General features: G+C 33.6%; 1 protein-coding gene across 1 annotated transcript; it reads left to right on the top strand.

Annotated features, from left to right (window-relative positions):
• The first annotated feature begins 14,207 nt into the window (after positions 1–14,207).
• LOC126722266 (sec-independent protein translocase protein TATA, chloroplastic-like) lies at positions 14,208–22,414 on the top strand. Its single transcript, XM_050425426.1, has 5 exons — positions 14,208–14,211; positions 16,309–16,355; positions 19,922–20,022; positions 20,335–20,500; positions 22,092–22,414. Exons 1-5 carry the CDS (start codon positions 14,208–14,210, stop codon positions 22,164–22,166), a joined length of 393 nt encoding a protein of 130 aa, XP_050281383.1. The 3' UTR covers positions 22,167–22,414.
• The last annotated feature ends 280 nt before the right edge of the window (positions 22,415–22,694 follow it).

Consider the following 22,694-nt stretch of genomic DNA (forward strand, 5'->3'; position numbering starts at 1 on the left):
CCTCGAGATCCAGTCGCGAGTCCCTTACTGAGTGCACAATCTTGAACTTTTCTTCACACTTTCTCACACACTACCCTTACATGATTCCCACCTAAATACAGGGTTTCTAAATGCTGAATTACAAGCAAATTTGGCACGGAATAAAGCCATCAAGATGGTTGATTTAATTCAACCTTACATACAACTATTTAATAAATACAACCATTAGTAAGCCAAAAACCCACCAAAGGCATTTACCTTTGAAATCTTACTTTATCATCGTTTTCTACAATAAGAAGTGCATCTTAATATATGTCACCCTAATGGAAGTATATTGTGTACTGCAGTTGTGCTTATGTACAACATTATATAAGGAAAACAAAACTACACAAATAGACAGGAAAGGAGTTGCCACGTAGATGTTGCCGAACACTAACCTGTTATGCAAAAGCAAAATCTGTGTGATATATACTGGCAAAAATGATTTGGTAAAAAGTAACCTTATGAAAGAGATATATTCTAAAACTTTCCTCTACATATAAATTTTGAGTTCCCATTTTCAAGAGGTACATTCAACGGTTTTCTTATTTCAATTGACCATGAGCCATCATCAAATAGTTTGTACCAGTTCATTTATTATATTATTCCAACCCATGTACACAGTTACTCTTGTAGGCCTTTTGTTGAACACCTAACAAAAATGGCCAAGAAATAGAACTTAGTTTATGTATAGGTGTTAAAACAGAGGAACTTAAAAAAAATTAGAATAATGTAATTTAGAAAATAAAAACTTATTGATAGAAAACTGATATACCACCAATTTCAAGGTTCAACCAGAAAATCTGTTAGGTTCTAAGACTTTAGGAACTAATGTATTAGAACTTCAATTTGTATATGTTGGCAAACTATAATCAAAACATTTAGTCTAGGTTTAGGCTTGCTCAAAGTTTGGATTGATGTAAAGTTGGAATCAAGTAATTGCAAGAATTACTATTCAAAATCTGCAAGGCTCGATTGATCTAAAGTTAGACTCGATTGATCGAAAGTCATGCATCAGTAATTTTCTACAGAATTCTCAAACCAACCCAGCCCATATGACATGTAGGGTTAAGTGTTTCACTCCAAGTATAAAAGGAAAAACCTTAGCTACATTTTAGAGGTCTTTGTTGAGTTATGTGTTGAATCTTTTGTGAGATCTGAGAGTTGTTTACCTTTATACACACACATAGAGTTATCAAGATCAAGATTCACATCAAGAACTTGATGACTGCTTCAGTTGCTACATAAAGAACTTTCAAGAAGATCTGAAACCTTTGAGAGGTGTCTTAAAGTCACAAGTAGAAGAACTTGTGATTGCTGCAGATCAAGGAAAGAAGTAGTTTGTGGACTCGAAACTGTCACATGGTCGTGATAGTAAATTTTCTACACGAGGTAGTAATAGGATGTAAGTGGTCTAAATCTTATTGTACAAACTTCAATTCTTTCATTGTGGATCCGTTTTTACCTTAAGGATAGCTAGGTTAAATCCTCCCTAGGTTTTTTACCGGTTAGGTTTTTCTTGATCATCAGATCTGTGTGTTCTTTATTTTCCGCATTATATTTGTTTTACACATATTGGTTTAACCTAGATCTAATTAACAAACTTGTTAATCAACTTGGCTTAATATTAGGTTAAATATATTGTGATAAGGAGTCTAAAAACTAACAAAATCCAATTTATATTCAATACATACAACAACAAAATTGGGCATGAGGATAACCTTATTGCAACCCAAGAACACCACTGTTAGTCCGTTACCCCACCCAGAAAATCCATCTCAAAGAGCACCTTAACGGTCATCGCAATCTTCTTTAACACAAACTTCCACCTTAAATCGCCAAAACCTTGATAGGCCAAGAATGTATTGACCCCCTTGGTAAATTAATTAATTAATTAATTCAATTTAACATGCAATAGCGTGGTAGCACAAACAAATCACCAAATAACTAAATACAACGGAAATTAAATTCGACACAGGTGATTTGTTTACGAATGGGAAAAACTACCGAGGCAAAACCCCACCGTGTGAATTTAAAGTCACTACTTCCGAGAATCCACTATTATCAAAACAAGCAGTTAGAAGTAAAAAGGAATCTTAGTACCTAATATCAATCTACAATTGAACCCTTACCCCAATACCCAATTGGACTTGTATTATAGTGGCAATCTCTCTATTCAATGCATGAATCACAGTACGTGACTAACCAATGATGTATGAATCTCAGTACATGGCTAACACACCAACTTGAGAAGGATTGTTGGCTACAAAGTTCTTCAGTTCATCAATGATGAAGATCAGGAAGCTCTTTAGTCACAAAACCCTTGGCGTAAAGACGCAATAGCTTTTACAGAGAATATGATGAATTAGAGCAAATTTTGTCTCCAGTCACAATATGCACGTGTTATTCTTTTTCAACCCTTGCATCCCTTGTGACAGCTCTTAAAATAATCCTTATATATGTCTAGGGTTGTGAGAAAAGAAACCCTACATAAATACTCAAGGATAAGTGTGTAATCAGAGATCTGGAAAACCTGATTTCGTAATTCTCGATAGATGCAACTTGTATCGAGCTTTTGTCAAGCTTCAAAATTAAATCTTGATAGAAGTCTTTCTGTCGAGATTGTTGTCTAGTTTTAATCAACAACACTTCCTTCACTTGTTTCTCGGTCAGACTTGCATGGCTTCAATACTTAACTTGAACACTTGTTTCTTGAAGTACTAAACTCATCCTAGATCTACCCAATTACAAGTAAAGTATGTTTTGTCAAAGGATTAGCCAATTACATCACATATGTCCCTAACAAACCTAAAGCAAAAAAATAAACCCCCCCTAATTTTGCTTTAAAACTGAGATGGAAAAATAAATTACACAAATTTCCACCTTAAATTGCTAGAACCTAAAGCACAAAAAAATAAATAAATAAATCATTTTTTAATGCTAGCAAACCAAAGGCCAACCATTCAGCCATTGCAACCCAAAACACCAAAGCAGATCACCCATAACCACAAACAAAATTCCATGAACAATTGAAGTGGAGAGAGAGCAATATATAGGAAGTAATAACTGAGTAGGTAGGTTTTCATTTGAAGAGCAAATCGGAATTCTTACCTCAGGTTTGGACTTCCTCTACAGAGGAGGCTGGCTTCAGTTGTTGTTGATGGCCAAAAAAGCATGAGAAGGAAAATCCAAATGGAAGAGAGAAGGCTGGCTTGCAATGGGTAAGGTTAGAGAGAGATAATAGGAGTTGTGTATTAGGACTAGGGATGTCAATGTTTGACCTAACCCGCGAGCATGACACAAACTTGACACAAGTTTTACAGGTTAAGGTTGGGCTTTAGCGAGTTTGGGTTATAATTAAACAGGTCAACCTAAAAGCAACATGATAAGAAACAAGGCATAAGCTGGTCAACACGCATGATCTGCAATAGACACGTTTGACATGCTAATTTATTTGTGTCAACCCAAAATGACCCATTTAACACAACCCGTTTAACTCATATAATAAATAAATATTAATTTCATTTTAGATTTGTCAAATACCTTTTATATCTAATCTATATTTTAAACTTAAAAAGAAAATTAAGTAATTACAAAAACTTACAACGTATATAATTGGCAATTGAAAATTTACAAACCCTAGATCTCTAAACACTGCAGACCGTAAATCTCTAAACCTTTTTATATTTTTGTAAAGAACTTCTTTCTAGATGGATGTTATATGTTTGTTGAACTATATTATTTTAAATGTGGGTTGAAGACTTGAAGTGTATACACTACGTAAAAAATAAAAATAAAAATCTAGGTAGATGTTATATTTAATATTATGCAAGTTCAAATGGGTTGTGTTACATTCATGTCAACCCAACATGACCCGTTTATTAAGTATGTCAAGTGGGTTGGATTAGCTCAACCCGTCTTATTAACAGGTTAGGTTAGGGTTAAAGGATCATGACACGATTATAAAATGGGTCGAGTTCGGATTAAATCATTTAATCGAATACCCCTACCTTGACACGACACGAACCTAACACACTAACCCGAATTGACACCCTTGTAGGACTTGTAAAAAATCAAAATAAATCAATCTGATTTAAAAAAAATAAAAATAAAAATATTGATGTGAAAAATTGTGGAGTAAGCAAAACTGAGGTGGCAACATATTATGAAGTCAACTAAAAGTCAAAAGCTTCGATTTTATAGAATATATAGATTATTATTATTATTATTATTATTATTATTATATAAATGTGTCAACACGATATGATATTATACTATCAGTATTTACACTATATGACTCTTTTGTGTCCGCTTGTAAAAAGTTTTAAAAAATCCTCATATATTAATTACAATAAATCAAAATATTAAAATTAAAGAATCGTATAAGTAAAAGAATAAATTTTAAACACTTAAACCTTTAAAGTTTTATGTAATATAAAAAAAATTAAAAAAAAAATTATATCTCTGCTCAATTTATTTTTTATTTCTAGGGTTGTATACCAAACTTATAATAGAAGATTGTTACATTGCATGTGACATCGTCGCCCATCCCTTCTTGTAATAACAAATATGCATTTTGGGTGCGTTTGATATAGCTTTTTCTGGTAACATAAAAATAAGTAGAATTTGACTAAGAGAAAAAAATAAATGGTACTTTGAAGAGCTATAAGTAAGAAAATAAACTAATTTAATTTTTAATTTTCACCGTAAAAAGTGTTCACACTATTTTTTTTTTTTTTTTTTTTTTTTTTTTTGTGCTGAATAAGTGTGCACACTTAATCACCAAAAAAAAACTACCTTCCATTTGATTTATGGATCATGATACTATACAAAGTTTTTTTCTTTTTTTGGTATTTATCATACTTAACTAAGCTTAAAGGCTTATGACTTTTATAAAATATATGTTAAAAAAAAAAAATCTTGTGTTACTACTAATTTAGGTACTTATAGAGTTTGTTTCTCAAAAAAAAAAAAAAAAAAACTTTTTTTTTTTTTTTAGAACAAGACCATGCTCAATGATCTCATTAATTACTACACATTCTTGGTGCGATGGTCACTCTATATGTATAAATGCTTGTGAGGTATGGGGGGTAAGGGCCGGGGTTTAAGTTTCCAAGAAGGACCTTCATACACATATACACTTAGATTAGACTATAGTAAAATTTCTATCTTGTATTAAAAAAAAAAAAAATTTAAATTATCATTAAGAAGCTGAAAAATCTTCTGAAACAAAAGCATATACATCAGGTAGAACATCTTTCATCAAAACTAACAAAGGAAATGAAAGTCTTACTCTTTGGGTTAAGGCATGTACAACAACATTAGCTTGCCTAACAATGTGATAGAAAGAAAAAATCCGAATGAAGTTAACATGAGTTAAAATGTCTTTGACTAGGTGGCCAAGGGACGAAAAAAAACATATCGCCAGTTTTAAGAGCTTTGACACTAATTTCTGAATCTCCTTTCAAATGGCACTGTTGAAGGCTGATTTTGGACGCAAAAGTCACTGCCCGTCTAGCTGCAAACATCTCCAAGCACTCCACACAATGAGGTTTTCTGATTTTTTTCAGCCATTGCTGGAATAATCTGACCCATGGAGTCCCTGATCACAACCCCAACCCTGGCTTCGTCACTCTCGTTGAACATCGCACCATCAAAATTTGCTTTAAACTCCCCCGGTTCTAGTGGCAACCATTTGCGTCGGCGAGGCAACTTGCCACAGCAATGCTCCTCCTTACTTGACCGAAATTGCAGCAGCCAACTCTTCGTAGCTTCACCAATACTTCCCAGCGGTGTGGTTTTTTCCAGCAACTGGCTTTTGTTTCGATGAGTCCAGATGAGCCATGCTGTGGTTGCAAATAAATCCGCAATTCCTAGTTTTGTAATGAGCCACTCCTTTAAATATAGGAAGGTTCCATTTGCTGCCTCGAAACGGTTAACCCAAATAAAGTCCTTACACCACACAATTTTCACAGCTTCACAGTCCCACAAAGCGTGTTTTACATCCTCAGGAAAGCTGCCACAAAGATGAAATGATGGATTTGCTATGTTTTTTCTTTTCAAAAGGTTTGCTTTAGTTGGTAAACAATAGGTGCATGCCTTCCACAAAAAATGTTTAATCTTAACCGGTACCTTAAGTTTCCAAATACCAGATCACAAACCCGAGCCTCCATTACTGTTTGAACCCGAAGCTTCTTCACTCCTTGCCTCATCACATAAAATCTTATAGCCCAATTTTACCGAGTAGATGCCATTTTTTTTCCAAAGACCGGTAGAAAAAATCTGATTGTTGTGATGCACATAAGGGAATAGCTAGTATCTGTTGTGCTTGAATGAGGTTCACATGCCAGCTACCCGTGGCCTAATTTATCAGTTCAGCCACACCAATATCTCTGCCCAAACCCGAGAAGGAAGATACCACTCTGCCACTTGGAAGTCCTGGTATCCAGCTATCATTGTATACACTAATAGACTTTCCATCCCCCACTCTCCATTTAGCACCCATCATAATTACTCTTCTAACCTTTAAGATACTCTTCCAAGCAAAAGAACCTGAAGTTTGTTTTGCATCAAAAATAGTAAGGGAAAGTATTTAGACTTAAATACATGATAAAACAATGAGTTTGTACCATGAATAAGCCTCAATACCTATTTTGCCAACATAGCGTCGATGAATTTTTCCCATGTACGTACTATAATTCTATAGGTACTTATAGAGTTATATTACATGTGAAAAGAAGAATTATCTTAGAGAATTCTTCATTATTCTACATATTTTTTTGACATATGTAACTTCATTTGAACTTTTTTTTTTTTTTTTCCTTCTTGCAAGTATCAAAAACTTTCACAAATATCCATGTTTCTATTATGGGCAATGAAACGAAATCCCAAAATCCGTATGCCGACTTTAATATATATAAAATAAAATAAATAAATAAAACCTGACTCTGTGAGGTGGCAAAATGAAAGATGAATTTAAGTATATATGGGAGGTTTCATACAACTCTGTTTCCTTATATTGAAACAATGTAGATTTGTAATGTTTGAACAAAATTTCCTATATTCCTTCTCTTAGAAATACGGCAGCAGTAAGAAGCCAAAGAATATGAACGCAGTGAAAAAAACACTGAGGAAGACAAAGATTGCTCTTAAATATACCGCAAGGATAGAAAACCATGGCCACAAGAAGGTGGCTCTGATACCGTGTTAGAAATACTGAATAATTGTATTGTATTTTTCAAATGAAAGAATATACATGAGTGCCTTTATATAGGAGGCATATGAGCGCAGTACAAGTAAGAGTGTAGTACAAGAATGTGTGCTATATAAGTAATCTAGTTGGGCCTAAAGCCCACAACACTATACACGTTAACACCTTTGAAAGAGATATATTTTGCAGAAGGAAATCCACCATTGATCATATCAGAAGCCTGTGTGCCACAATCCAGGTCAAAACCATACCCATCTACAACCTTCAAAGAAGTGCTAGTGTTGCATGCATCAACGGGAATATCAGCAAAGTCTGTCTCACATTTTGTGTTATATTTTATACTCTGTTAATCACAACTTACTATGTATTCTTTTTACTAATCTCTTTATAAAATACCTAAATTTTAAAATGAAAAAAATAATAAGAATATTAACAAATTGTGATTGATGCATAAAGTAGAACAAAAAATTGGGACGAAAGATTTATATTCATTGATGACCATTAAGCTCCAAAACAAGAGTGGGCTCATCAAATTGGATCTAGATGTCCTCTTAATTTGTGAGATCTAGGGATTTCAGATCCCTAATGCACTTATTTTGAGTGAGTTTTATCTTTATCTCCTTAATTGATCCCACTTGGCATACCCTGTGATATCAAAATAATATTTTAACAACACCATTACTTTCATTGTATTTTTCTATCTTCCACTTAATGATAGAGACTATTTTGAAACACTAAAAAAGGTTGGGAACTAAACTGACACAGTTAAAACATTATGGATCATTCTGAAACATGGGGTAAAGGTTAGAGACCAAAATGATTATTGATTCTAATTTTAACCACATATGCCTGATGTCTTGTCTTAAAGAAACTTTTTATATCTACTGTATGGGGTAAAAAAACTGAGGCCCAATCGAGAATTGGGCTTGGATCAAGGCCCACTACAATTAATTTGTAGAGATGAGTTTGCAGACTAACACTTAGGCTTCCTAAATTATATCAAAAAAGAAATTAAAGGCCAAAAGATTGATTAAGGAAAAAAAATATATATGTGGATTTATCTTTCCTCAAAATAGCCGAAGAGATTTTTTACACTTATGAGATTACAAGGATTGATATTTTATCTTTTTGATCTTGAGAGTCCCCTCTCTGTTCATTTGGAGCCTTCCCCATTTTATAGTGCTCCCGCTCTGATCCTAACCCTCTAGATGGAGGATTGGTGATCCTCCTCCTAGATACTTGTCCCATCCCTCCTTTTGAGTCCATGCTGAGCATATTACAGGTTGTGCTAGCACTGCTTAGGTGTCATTCAACCATTAATGTGGCTGGCATGGTTGGTGCATGGCATTCAATGTGGAGGTGATGGATGTTTCTTTGGAAAGCTTCCATTACCTCTTATCCATATTTGTCACTGTCACCTCCCTTGGTGCACACAATCTAGCCTTATGTGGTCTTCATTCCGCCCTCTTCGCGGAGTCCTCATCCGTGGGTCTTCCTAGGGCTATCCAGCCCTTTGGCAGCAAAAACTCATCTTTTAGGTCATTTTTAGCCCACCTAAATCAAGCTGATCATTGGTTGGGTCTTCAAATTCCTTTGGCCTGGCCCAACAATACTAATACTCCTAAGTCCTAACCCCCACATCTACATATACTTTTTCAGATAACAAAAAAAAAAAAAATATATATATATATATATATATATATATATATAGGACCCAATTCAGCTTTCAAATAGTTGAAATTAGGGAAATATTTAAACTTGAACATGTAAACATTTAATCTAAGAGTTTTCTGTGCACCACATAAGTCCGAGACTAGTTTCTTATATAGCAAGGTATCTATTTACCCCTAAAAGTGACGTCACCAAACTCAAAGAATAAACTTGGAGACAGATAAAAGAATAAGCCAACACCGTATGAGGATATTTAATTTAATTCATCCTTTTGAACTTATTAATTTGATATTTTTCATAAATAATTTTGTAGCATCTTGAGGTTTAAAGCTCCAAATTTAAAAAAATTAATTCTTACAATTTTGTTTATAAAAGAAAAACAGAATAAATTACAATGATATTTCCTCTATGATATACTTATAGTTTTATTTTTATTTGTCATCTTACAATTGTTGGGATATTTGGGGTTATCAATGGAAAGAACAAAGCAATAATTTGTGAATACTAAAAAAATTGTGCAAATAATTTTAATTGAATGGTTGAGAATACTAAAAATTCACGCATTTTCGTTGGAATCATTTACAATTCAAATCTTGCTAACCCTAACTAGTAACTACCCTTTTTTTTTTTCCTTTTTTTCTTTTTTTTCTTTTTTTTTTTAAGTATGAAAATTTAACTATTTAAGGGTTCTGTTGTATTGGTTGAACAAGTTTAAATGCAAGAATGTATTAGGTTCCAAATATTTAGGTTCTAAATATTTAGGCTCTAAATGTTTAGTTTGTTGGCAAACCATGTACATAAATTTGTCTAAGTCTAGGATCCTAGTATCTGTGAGTCATATTAGACATTGCTAAAAGTGTTGTAAGTTACAATTCAAGAACATACAAGCTCGATCAATCGAGAGGAAGTTTCGAATGATCGAGATACGATTTTGCATAATTTTAATAAAGCCTATCAGCCCATCAAACATTTTCGATTTCAGTTTAGATTCATTAAGTGTGTGTGTGTGTGTGTATATAACCTTAAAGCATGTTTTTCAAGTCTTGAAGAACTACTTTTTTGAAATCTAAAAGGTTCTGTGCCTTCTACTCTTTCAAGCGTCAACTAAAGATCATTCTTATACTGTAAGTACCAGTGGAATAAAGTTGCCGCCCAAGGTTCAGATATCAAGCGTATTGAAGAGTAAAGCGTGAACTGGAGGTTCATGTTGGAGCAAATCCATATCAAAGACGTTTGAGGGTTTCATAACTAGGTTTGATAATCATAGTTAAGTTTACTACAAATGAAATATTCTTGATTATAAACTTCTATTTGATGGTGAATTTTTCTTGGGATTGGTCCCCTAGATATTTTACCTTGAAACTGGTTTATTTCATTGGTTTTCCTAAGTCATCATATCATGTGTTATTTAGATTTTTTTCTACATCATATGTTTGATTTGTATTTAACCTAAGGCTAGCATAATTGACTTAATTAATAGTAGGTCATCAAATTAGGTTAAACATTGTTTGCTCAAGGGTCTAAAAATTAACAGAATGTTTCACATTCTTTCTTTTTTAAGATTTGTACTTTCTTTATTATTTAAATTTGAATTTTTAAATCCTCTTAATTAAGGAAATTCTAAGTTCACTTAAAAGAACTTTAAAAAAATGTAACATCACATGGAATATATTTACTGCACCCATTCCCATTCTGGAATAAAAGGCAACATATTTATGTATAAATAAATATGGTTACACATAAAATTTCGTCACCAAAAGTACATTTTTTTTGTAGTGTGAGCTGAGATCGTGAGTTTGAAATATGTTTTTGTTTTAAATTCAAGTCTTTCACTCATGATTTTAGTTCAACAAATAAGTGTATCTGTGTATTAAGGTGTGACACCCCAAGTTAAAAAAAAAAAAAAAAAAAAAAAAAAAAAAAAAAAAAAAAAAAAAAAAAAAAAAAGAGTCAAGGTTAGATTTTTTTTGGGTGTCCCACATTCTCACAAATATCCCTCACTCTCTTGGCCGGTCATCCCTCTTTTTTTTTCTTTTTTTTTTTTTTTTTCTTTCTTTTCTTTTCACTTAAATACACACACTCCTCTCCCTCACTCTCCCACCGGTACCACTCCTCACCACCATCTCCACCATCATTTTTTCTGGCAAGATCACTGAAAAATCCTTAGAAATCTCTAAGCAACTTCATCCCTTTTATTTAAGGAAATCTTTTTAGTGAGTTTTATACTTTTGCTTAAGGTTCTTTTAATCTAAGCTTTGATAATGATATTCATGTGATTTATGAGATTTGGAAGTGATATTCATGTGTTTATATGAATGGGTTTTGTCTTGGTGGATTTACTTGATGAGTGGGTTTATGATTTGTTTATGATAGAAATTTAGGGGTTTTGAGTTATATCATGTACTGGATGGTAAATATAATTTTTATTGATTATTTGGAGCTAGTTAAAGATTCAAATTGTTTGTCTTAGAGGATATTATGATTTTGGTGTCATGGGTCTCTTGATAATGTTGTGTGAATTTTATGGAAGCTACTCTTGAATTGTTAAGATTTTATTATTAGGGAGATGATATTAAATGGATTAATTTTAGCCTATGCCTTGTGAATTAATTTGTTGACAAACTTTGAAAGTGGAATGCATTATTTGTGAGGTTATATACTAGACTTTCCTAATTAAGTGCTTATTTGGCAATTCCTTAATTTGTAGCTATATACAATTTCATACTTTATACTTATTGTGATAGGTTTGCTTGATATTGTTTAGGTTCTAACTAACCTCCTTTGGAGCTTGGAGAATTAGGATTTTTGCGGGTTGCAAGGTAAGTAGCTTTTGAATGGGATTTTTGGAAAATAACCATGTTGCATAAACGTTATTCTTGGTCAAACACATTTTGAAAAATCATTTGGGGAACTATGTTTTTCTAAAAAGTATTGTACTGTGACCCTATTATATATGAAAAGTGCATTATATTTGGTATTGCATTTGAGAAAATGTATGAATTGTTGACATGGAAAATATTAGCATCTTTGTTTTAATTTTTGATAAGGAATTCATGGATTTTATGGTATATTGGAAAATTTAAAGGTGCCTATCTTGCCTTGTATTATTTGAGAAATTGATAAAAAAATCTTGTTGACAATGAATGAATTTGGAAACCTAACAAACTTTGTGGATGTTTTGGGTATTTAAAGTTTTCTGAAACTACCTAGATATAAACTATTTGTTTTAAAGTACATATAACCTATGAGCTTTATGTGGTTTTAATCCTATGCCATGTGTGATTTCTCAGTGATCTCATGATTTAATTTCTAGTCTTTGTGACAATGGTCTCAGATCCAGGTCAATACCCTTTCACTTTAAATGAAGCTTTCTTCCCTGCTACCCATGAGAGGAAAAGGTTCCTTGATTGTATGTGGGTGAGGTCGTTGCCCATGGAACCAAAAAACCACATGCAAAAGAGGTCTTATTAGACGCGTTCTTCCTGCTGCCCATTCGGGGAGAGACAAAACCTTGAGGATATGGGTGAGGCTGCTGCCCATGGAGCCAAGAGACAACATACCAAAGAGGACAATATCATGTTTTGTAAACTGTTCATCTTCATGAAACTTACATTTCCTTCACCTCCATTAATTATGCTACTTACTGGGCTTTGTTTCATCCCATTCTTTTACAAACTTTTTCAGAGTAGACAATAATCATTTTGAGACAGGTTTTTGTGACTAGTAGTAGTTAGACTAACTACTGATGGAGGTTGGACCTTTGTGATGGTGATATTTAAATAATGTACATCTTAAAGTAGGCTTAACTCATTATTTTGTATCTAATAGTTGTTATCACTTTTATTTCCATTGATGAGACAACTTAATGATGTGTAATTATATTTATTCAGACCTCCATTCTTTTGTGGCCAATGGTCATTGTAATTATTGCATAGAGTTCTGACTTATTTTTAGAGTATTTTTAATGAAATTATTATGAAAAATTCTTGATGTTGGAACTTTGTATGAATTGTTTTGGTTAAATTGTCAAAAATGAAAAATTTTCAAGTATCTTTGGGATGCATTTCTCATGTTTTGGACTCTTTTGGGTCCGGAGCAAGGTGTGTGTAATAAATGGTTAAACACTACCCTTTTTAACAAGGTGTGTGCAATAAATAGTTCATACCATAACCCTTTATACCAGCCAAACAAGGGCAAACGTAATCTCCAGTAAAAACCAAGAAAAGCATGCTTATTAACAATATAAATACTTAAAAGATACGTGCATGCATTTTAGTTTTCAGCTTAGAACTTGGTGCAATCCGTTGGCTTGAAAGATATTGTTTTCTCCACAAGGTCATAGCCTACCAACAAGTTGGACTGGGCCCTGTTACCGAAGATGGATGGTTCACCAGCAACGAAAGCTAAGCACAAAATTTCATCAGTAATTTGATAGAAGGTGGTGGTTGGATTCAGCTTCACATCTGTACCTCTAAAATGTGCTGTGATACTTGGAATATGTATATTATCTGAACTATTGTAGCAAAGACTAAGAAGGTGACTTGAGTCATCAATGCGCTCAAAATTAATTTCTTCTGCTACTGCTGATTCGAACTTGGAGTAGAACTCTGTTGGGAACGATGTCAATGTGGAACCTGAATCAATGATAATATTGCCCTTTGAACCTCCAGAGCCAGAAGAACGGCTCAACTCCAATCTTTTGCTGCCAACACTCATTGCTTCGAGTGTTAGGTTGTAGAAGGTGTCTGATCGCTTGTATTCTAAGGGAGTCGACACGGTTCCAAAACCCGAAACCACCGCATGACACTACAAGAAAATCAAGCAGTTGCGGCGGACCTATTGCGGCGGGTGCAAAAACAGCCGCTATAGGTCGCCTACTGCGGCGCATTTTGGGCCTGCCGCTATACATGAGATCTATTGCGGCGGGCCAATAGCCCGCCGCAATAGCTAGTATTTGCGGCGTGCTATAGCGGTTGACCCGCCGTAATAGACCTGTTTCAGCGGCCCAAGATTAGATATAGCGGCGGGTTAATGACCCGCCGCAATAGACCCTTACATTTCCCCCCCTACGCCTAAATTTTCCCTCTGTTTATTTTTGTCCCTTTTCATTTTTAGCGCGTTTTCGTTTTTAGCCATTTCAATATTTCATTAGTCTCCCACACACATACTCTCTCTCTCTCTCAGACGCTTTGAAAATCTCTTCACTATCTCATCTCTACCACTACGCACAGCCACAGCCACCACCACCCACAACCACAACCACCACCACCACCACCCAAAAATCGAGCCTAGTTAGGTCCAAAAACAAATGGGTCAGGTCTAGCCTGACCCATTTCTCTTATCATTTCTAACCCTAGTGGTTCATCCCCCTAATCTAGAACCTTCCCTCTTTGCTTGAGCTACCTGATCTCATCACCTCAAACTGACACTGCCACCACAGTACGTCGACGACGCCGCCGCCACACCCCCAGCCAACGGTAAAGTAATCTCCTTCGCAGATCTCCTTTCTCCCCTTCTCCTCTCAAACGCTGATCTCCCTTTCTCCCCTCAAACGCAGATTAGCTCTTGAATAGGATTTGAAGAATCCAAAAATTTATATAGAAGCTGCAGTGACCAAAAATAATTTTAAAAAAATACTTATCATTTTCGTTCGCACTCTCTCATAAACCCAGTCACAGTCCCACTGTGATTTAAGATATTTCCAATTGAGCTAAAGAAAGATGCTTCTTCTTCTGTTTTTTTAGCTGAAATTCGAAAATTCTGATTACTATATTTGTTTGTTTCAGACTTGTTTTTCATATGCTGAAGTGGGTTTTTACTTTTAAGGTATTTTTGGGGGGCTTAAATAAATTTGGGTGGTTTGAGCAATTGAGCTGGGACCGTTAGATTCACAAGGGATTGGAGTGCAGAAGCAAGTACCTCTGAGGAAGCATCCAGGGAGAGAGAAGCTTTGCTTGGCAAGCTGGTTGTTTACTACTTTTTGAATCGGTATGTTCTATAGCCTAAGCATTTACGATAAGTCTGTGAATTATTTTAAGGAAAACCATATCTTTATAACATCTATTTTAACTTCTAATTGGGTCTAACACAATTATTGGTTCTGTTGTGTTTTTCTTTTATTAATAACCATGGCTATTATATGAGCTCTATAAGTTTGATAAATGTATCTTGTGGATTGTTCTTGTGAAAGAATACATGAACAAGAATTGCTTATTTGATTGAAGCAGATTGTGGTAATTACAAATTACACATGGATGATGAAAACTTTGATTACAATGTTTTTAATCAATTTACTGCTATGTGGCCATTATGATATTCCCTAGTACTGCTGGATTGTAATCTGACAGGTAGAGAAGAAGGGCCCTGTTGCATGCATGGGATGATAACATTGAAGTATTACTTATATATACAAAAGAATCATTTGAAGTTACAGAGTGAATGTCATTTTGTACCATAGATACTGTAGATTTTTGGTAAATGGTTGATAAAAAAAAAAGTTTGAATAGTGAAATTCCTTGTAGCATGTGTAGAAAAACCACAATTTATCATCCCTTACTAGAATATTTTTATGAAAATTAAAATAAAAAAGCTGACATCCTCATGTTTTGATATGCAGGATTAGGGAATTCAGTGAATGGGCCCAATGTCTTGTACTTGATTTGATTAAATTTTGTGTGTGTGTGTGTGTGTGTGTGAGGATTAATTGTTGTGTTGTGTAGAATATGGAATCAAATGTTGTCAGCATGGGGTAGTGAGGATTAATTGTTGAGATGAATAGGGGTCAAGGTGGCGAGAAATGATGTGATTGATTTGGGGATTAATGGAATGGAGTATTTGGTTTCGGAGGATATATTTGCTGAATTCCATTTGAGATTCGTGTTGCCATCACTTTGTTCAATTGGGAGCATAAATATATGTCAATATTTTAACATTTTTAAATGGGCACTTGGTTTAACTTTAGTTGTATGGATGATAATTGAATGAATTTTGAACTCATTGGTGAAAAGAAAAGTGTACGGACTTTGCCTTTGCTCCCCTTTAGTGGGTTTATATTGAGATTCTTCTTGGCATTTTTTATTCGTTTATATTGTCTTATCATGGACCTCATGGTATAAAGTGACTAGAGTTAGTTTGCTTATGTCATTGATTATACGAGCTTGAGCTTCTTCTACCAGGTTCTATGAGAATGATATCTGTAATTTTGTCAGATATTCTTAGTTAGGAAACAGATATTGGAATAGTTTTGTGAAACTGTTGCTGAATTTTTTGGTCTATTGATTGCACGTGTAGTTCAAAACTAGCCTGTACATCCCTTTCTCTTTTACTAAGTGAGTGATGTTTTTCTTCTTGTACTTCTTGTATTTTATATGTTTGTTTGGGTTACACAGGAAAGGGTGGTGAGGAATAAGGAGGTGGACTCAAAGGGTGTCGATTCTGCTCCAGGTTTGCTTTCTGGGTATACTTATTATTTATTGTTGGATTGCTGTACTGTACTGTAGTGATTGGGTTTGTCTCTGAAAACAAGAACTTTGATTTTTATTTAGTTGTTTATTTAAGGATTAAGTTGCGTGTGTCTTTAGATAATGAAGTAGTTTAGTTGGTTATTTATTTATTTGCTTATCGGATATGTGATTATATTCTTTCGTTATTTCAATATTTTTTTTTATTATGCGAATATGATATTAGTAGGAATCGACCAAGTAATACTATTTTTAATATACACAAACCAGATCAGGCCATATGTCTGTAATTGTGAAAAAGAAATTTGTGGTCCTAAAATTTATTTTTTTATGGATTTGGGGTGTTTTGTTGTCTGGGATTCGATGCATAAGCACCTCAACAATGGACTTTTTGTGTTATATGGGTTTAAGTAGCTCCTGTAATTTTTGCCATGCCAAAAGTTAATCCCCCTGTTGATATTTGATAAGACTTAGTTGACTGTTGATATTTGGATGGAGACTAATTTTTTAGAATTTGGCGCCTTGCTTCACTCGGGCTAGTGCCTTTTTGGCACCTCGTCACCTCGGACGATACAAGGCCTTGGCACCTTAAGGGCGCCTTTCACCTTTGACTACCTTGTTCTAACTTTCGAATTATCAAAAATAAATGTCACTCGTGTGATTTGATGGTGATATGGGTCAAGATGGACCTATTTTACTGTGAATGATCTAATAAATATATCATATAGTAGACTACTATCAGTTACTTGTTTCTTTTTTTAACTTCTCTATCTGTATTTTCAAGATTACTTCTTTACAATAGTACCTAATCTGCTAACAATATAGATACCAGCTTATGCTCAGGGTAAAGAAAAAAAATGAAAGATGGCTTTGCATATTAGTAATTTTTGGTAAGGTTTCATAGTCTTTAATTTTATTTTATTTTTTCCTAGGAAAAAATGTAGAGGAAAAGCCAAACTTGCTCATTCCAAGAATTGCTACTGAATCATGAAGTAGCTTAATTAGCTCAACTGAACTTGAGCTCTCAACTGTACATAACATTTTTGCTAATAAATCTTAGCCAAAACAACTGGAGCCTACCAACAGTTTAAACATTAGAGACCCCAAATTTCAATTCTTTAGAATGCAATCTCTTCTTGCCACTAAGAGGCACTCCAAACAGCTTGACAGTACTGTTTGTATCCTCAGTTTACATTCTTGATGTTTCATTTTGTGTCTAATTCTTTATTCATTTACTCTATTTTAAACTTTGGTTCTTTTATGATGTGATGTACTATCACTATTGGAATATAAAGTATAACACTAAGAGGGGATACAAAATTTTTATTTTGAGAGATGTTTTGCATTTTGCACACTAAGATCTCCATTTGGGTGATCTCATGTCTTTCCAAAAAAAAAAACACACTTCAATTTTTCTTAAGGTTTCTAAAGGGTAGAACAATGGTCTTAGGACTACAGTTTATAAAGCAAAGCCATCAATGATTTGACTCTCTCACTCTTTTAACTGATACTACTAGTCTTTAGACTATCCAAAGGAATATATATTTTAAACGTACTTCTGACGTTCACTTGTCATCAAAGGCTAGAGCAAGTGAGAAACACACTAGAATGTATCCAAACTGATATAAACCAACTCATCAAACACAAACAGTTTGCAGAAACTGATTAGAGGTATGGTTTATAGAGAAAAATATAATCGATAAATAAAGCTGTATGTGTGTGTTTGGTGTATAGGTATTTATGCCAATTGAACTGAAAAGAAAAAGACAGGGAAAAAAGCACCATCCAGCTTACTTATCTCAATTAACATGATTTGAAAATCACCCATTGGAAAAGACTTTTTCATGGTGTCAAAATAGAGTGACCAGGTTAACCAGAGACTTGTGTGTGTGTGTGTGAGAGAGAGATAGAGAGAGAGAGAGAGAGACAGAGAGATTAGTGTTGTATTCTCACATAGGTATTAAGCTGCCTAACAAAGCTTGAAAAGTTGTTGTGCTTGAAGTAGTTTGGTAGGAGATCTCTAGCAAACTCAGGAGGCCTCCACACAATGTGATCAGTGCGAGGGTCATCAACCAGTTGGTATGTCTGTCAGAAATGGTGCTGGCACTGTCTTTTGAGACTCCACTGAGAACACCATCTCTTCACACCTCTCCATTGTGAAAGCCATTACCACCAGACTATTATGCTTCTTCTTCTACCACATATGTCTTTACAATGACTCTCTATTCATTCACTCCAACCCCGCAACATGTTTAAAGCTCTCTATCTCTCTCACATAAAGAATTTTCTAACTTTAGGAAACAAAAACATATGACCATGTCACTAAAATAAAAGTTAATCCCTGTGCTCTCTAGTTTTTTACCTTTAAAAAGTAGATGGGCATGTTAGTAAACTATTTCATTTTTTTATTTCTAGAATAACTATATGTAATAAGATCTTATGAGCTATTAATTAGCTATTGATTATTCCCTTGACTGCATTTGACAGAAGAGAAAAGTATCACTATTTTTATTTTATTTTAATTTTTTTTATGAATGAGAAAAGTATCACTATATATGGTGCTAATGTTATACAGAGCACAAACGCGTTACTGATTTTTCTTAGATTGCCTTGTTTTATTATAGTTTCTGCAGCTAGTTGGTAACAGGCTTTTCATGAACAAATAGTTTTTTATTCGATTAAATATCTGGGAAGGTCATGTTTCTGTGGGATTTGATACATGTGTTACTTAGCCAAGACGGCTAGCTAGAATGAATGACTTGGTCAAACTTGTCTGTTTGGTCTTCAATTATACTTATCATTTTTGTCCATTTGTTAATTACTTTATTTATTCATTTTTAAGGTGGCTTCAATCATACTAAAGTAACATTTTAAAAGTTAAGAGTTTTTTATTTATTTTTTATTTGTAATATAAATATGAAATACCATTTTAGGAAAAAAGTTATTCCACTACCGGCACAACTTGATGGAGTGGTGGATAATCATTTTTATATGAATTCATCACATTTTCTTCATCACAATTACTTAAAAATTATGACACAAAAGTTATATCTTTACCTACACACTCTCTTTATAAAAAAAAAATACAAAACTAGCTCGATTACTTCATATCTTTTTCCTACGGAATTGGATACTTTAATTTTTATTTTACTACATGCAAATAGACTTTTTGAATATGTCCATTTAGAAAGTAATATAAAATATTGATGTATGAAACTAAATTGTTAAGCATACCCCTAAATGTGTGCCGTTTAGGAGGGAACTCATTTTAAAGATGAGAATATTTGTCATGGAGATTTTCAGTCATGACCATAATCTTCATTCTTCATTCTTCATTGCCACTTGACATCTTAGAAAGTCAGATTAAAAATAAAATAAAATGAAAAAACAAATACTTTTCTGAACCTGGCCTTCAAAATGAGAATTCAAACCATGCAATGAGGCCAAGGGAGTGTAACTCTCTATATGGAACTGTTAACTAGGATTCGTTTGTGAATAACTTCTCCTGAATTATTTGTGTAAGGTTTTTCTACCACTTGGTGATGATGGTTGGGTTCATTAGGCTGTGTGGTTGAGTATATTTTGGGTGTTTGGATGCACAACAACAACATCAAAACCAAGGCTTCTGACTTCTCCCCATCTCCTCTCAAACCCACCACAAAGGTATTTCTATTTCTGTTTGTTTCTTGAGAATTTTTTTTTAGGGTTAGCAAAAAATCCTGAAATTAATAAAACCCTTTTAAGAGAGAAGAAAGGAAAATTAGTTTTAATGGAGAACAATTATTTTGGTTTTTTTTTTTTTTTTTTTTTTTCTAGGGTTTTATTTATTTATATTTTTCAATCTGAACAAGTTTGAGATTATTAACATGAAATTAATAAACCCATTTGAGAGACAAAATTTAGGAATTAATTTTTATTAGGGAATGATTATTTGATCAATGAATACATTGTGGTACTGTGTGGAGCTACAACCAGGACCAGAGTTGAGAGAGCAAGAAAGGATCTGACTTGTAATGCTTGGTTCGGTCTTGGAGTGCCTGAGCTGGTTGTTATTGCTGGAGATGCAGCTCTGGTTTTTGGGCCCAAGAAGTTGCCTGAAGTAGGAAAGAGTATTGGCAAGACTGTCAAGAGCTTCCAACAGGTTTGTAAGTTCAAATTGAGTCAGTTTATTTTGTTGGGATATGAATGAAAGTTTTGGTTTTTAATGTTATTTGGTTCTCTGGGAAATGAAAAGGGGAGAATCTTATACTCAAGAATTCCATATGCAATAATGTGGGAAATTTGATTTACAATGAAACTTAATGTACTTGTTAAGAAAAACTTATCAAGAAAATATAGTTGTTGAGAAAAGTGAGGAAAAGGGTAGCAAAGAAAATTGGTATACTATGGCTTATCCACAAAAAAAGGAAGAGAAAATTGGTGTCTTATGTTTTTATATGTTGTTTTGGTTTCCAAACTAAATGGCAAATTGAACTGAAGGAAGCTGAATTGGGGTATGATTGAGGGCAAAAAGGGATGCTGAATTAAAGAAAAAGAAAGCTTGAGACTTGTGTTTGTAGAAATGATTTTGTTCTCTTAAATTTACTTAACAGTTGTTTTAGGGGTCAGTTGTGGAAGTTTCTGATTTTGCAGATAATTAAAGAATGAAATTCTTTGAATTTAAGATAATGTGTTGTCAAAGTCCAAACTTTGTAATTATTGGAATACATATTAATTTGCTTCTTGTGAAATTGTTTTAAATTTTGATGTCTTGCTATTATGCTTTATTACAAAGGTACAGAAAGAAAGTCATGTACTGAGATATTCTATATGATTGCATTTTTTTTTGTCGTATCATGAGTTTTCTATGAAATATTTGATCTTACCAGCTGTCATTAACTTATTATCTATTTTGGCATTTCAAAGTTCAGTTTAGTTTTAACTTTTAGGTGAATTCGTGGGGGTGATATATGGATTAGTTTCATACTTGCTATTAACATCTGGAATTGATTTCAGAAAATATTTTGGTTGATGATAATGTAAGGACCTCTTCATAATCCTTGACACTCCCCCTGTGTTTGAGGGAGAGAAGTTAGGCTTGAAGATTAGATGTTGAGGGAAAGAACAACCATGAATAAATGCTTTCAAATGGTTTTAGCTGATATTGAGAGTGTTGACTGTTTTTTGTAATATTGGATGATTGTTGTTGAGTTGTTTTTATTTGATTAATTCATTTTAAGGGCTTCTCTCTATCTTTTTCACACGTGGAATGCTAAAATGGAATTGCATATTTAAAGAGATGTCCATTCCTAAAGAATATTGCTAGTCATGATGTTATAGTTACCAAATGTATTGATAACTTCCCTATGCATTTAAATTCATTGTTTGATTAGGAACATAGCTAAAAGTGAATGATTAAAGGCTGGTGAAGGAAAAAGATTTCTAGAAGCACCATGTTATTAATAGATGTTTATGGAATTATGTGGTGACACCTTTGCATCCTTTGAATTCTATATCAAGGGACCTCCCAACACCGATCATTTTGATTTGATCCCATCAGTTGTCTTGTTGTGCCTCTGCTTTGTAATTTCAAAATTTCAAAACTACGAAGCTACAAAGAGAGGTGGTCCTCCCATAAAAGATCAAGAAACATGTCTTCATTTAACTTGTTCCCATTTTTTACTTTGGTAATATTTTCTTGTCATTCTATTTCATTTATATGCACTTATTAAGTAATCTTACTTTGTATGTAGGATGCTCCTCTAATTGAACAATCTCCAGCTCTCCCCAAATCATCAACCGCATCTCATCAACCAAGAAGGTTATAAGTTTTATCTTGGAATTCTTGGACTTTTTTGTGTACAGAGAATTATGGAAGAACAACCGCATTTTTTGCAAGTGTTGAAGGATATTTTTAAACACTTTGGAATTTTAATTATAGTATTAGATTAATTTTAGCGGTTGTTTTATTTAAATGACCACATCTTTTTTTTGTTAATTTTAAAATGGTGATTATAGACAATGTTATGTATTTGATAATATATTTCTTTGTTAATATTACGTTAGTTTCAAGACATTTGTTGTGGTGTTAATTAGTTACATTTGTGGTATTGTGTTAGTAGAGTTAAAACTATTACAGGTTTTTTGTAATAAGTTTGTGAACTATTTATTTATTAGCAAATAGTAGTTTTAAATCCCATGAAAAAAATACCTATAGCGGCGGTCAAAAAGCGCCGCTAAAGGTGCATATTTTATGTTTTAAATAAATACCTATAGCGGCGCTTATCGCCTGCCGCTAAAGGTTGAAACATATAGCGGCGGGCATGAACCCGCCGCTAAAAGTACAATTAGCTGTT

Source organism: Quercus robur, chromosome 4 (assembly GCF_932294415.1).
Source record: "Quercus robur chromosome 4, dhQueRobu3.1, whole genome shotgun sequence".
In the NCBI taxonomy this organism is placed as follows: domain Eukaryota; kingdom Viridiplantae; phylum Streptophyta; class Magnoliopsida; order Fagales; family Fagaceae; genus Quercus; species Quercus robur.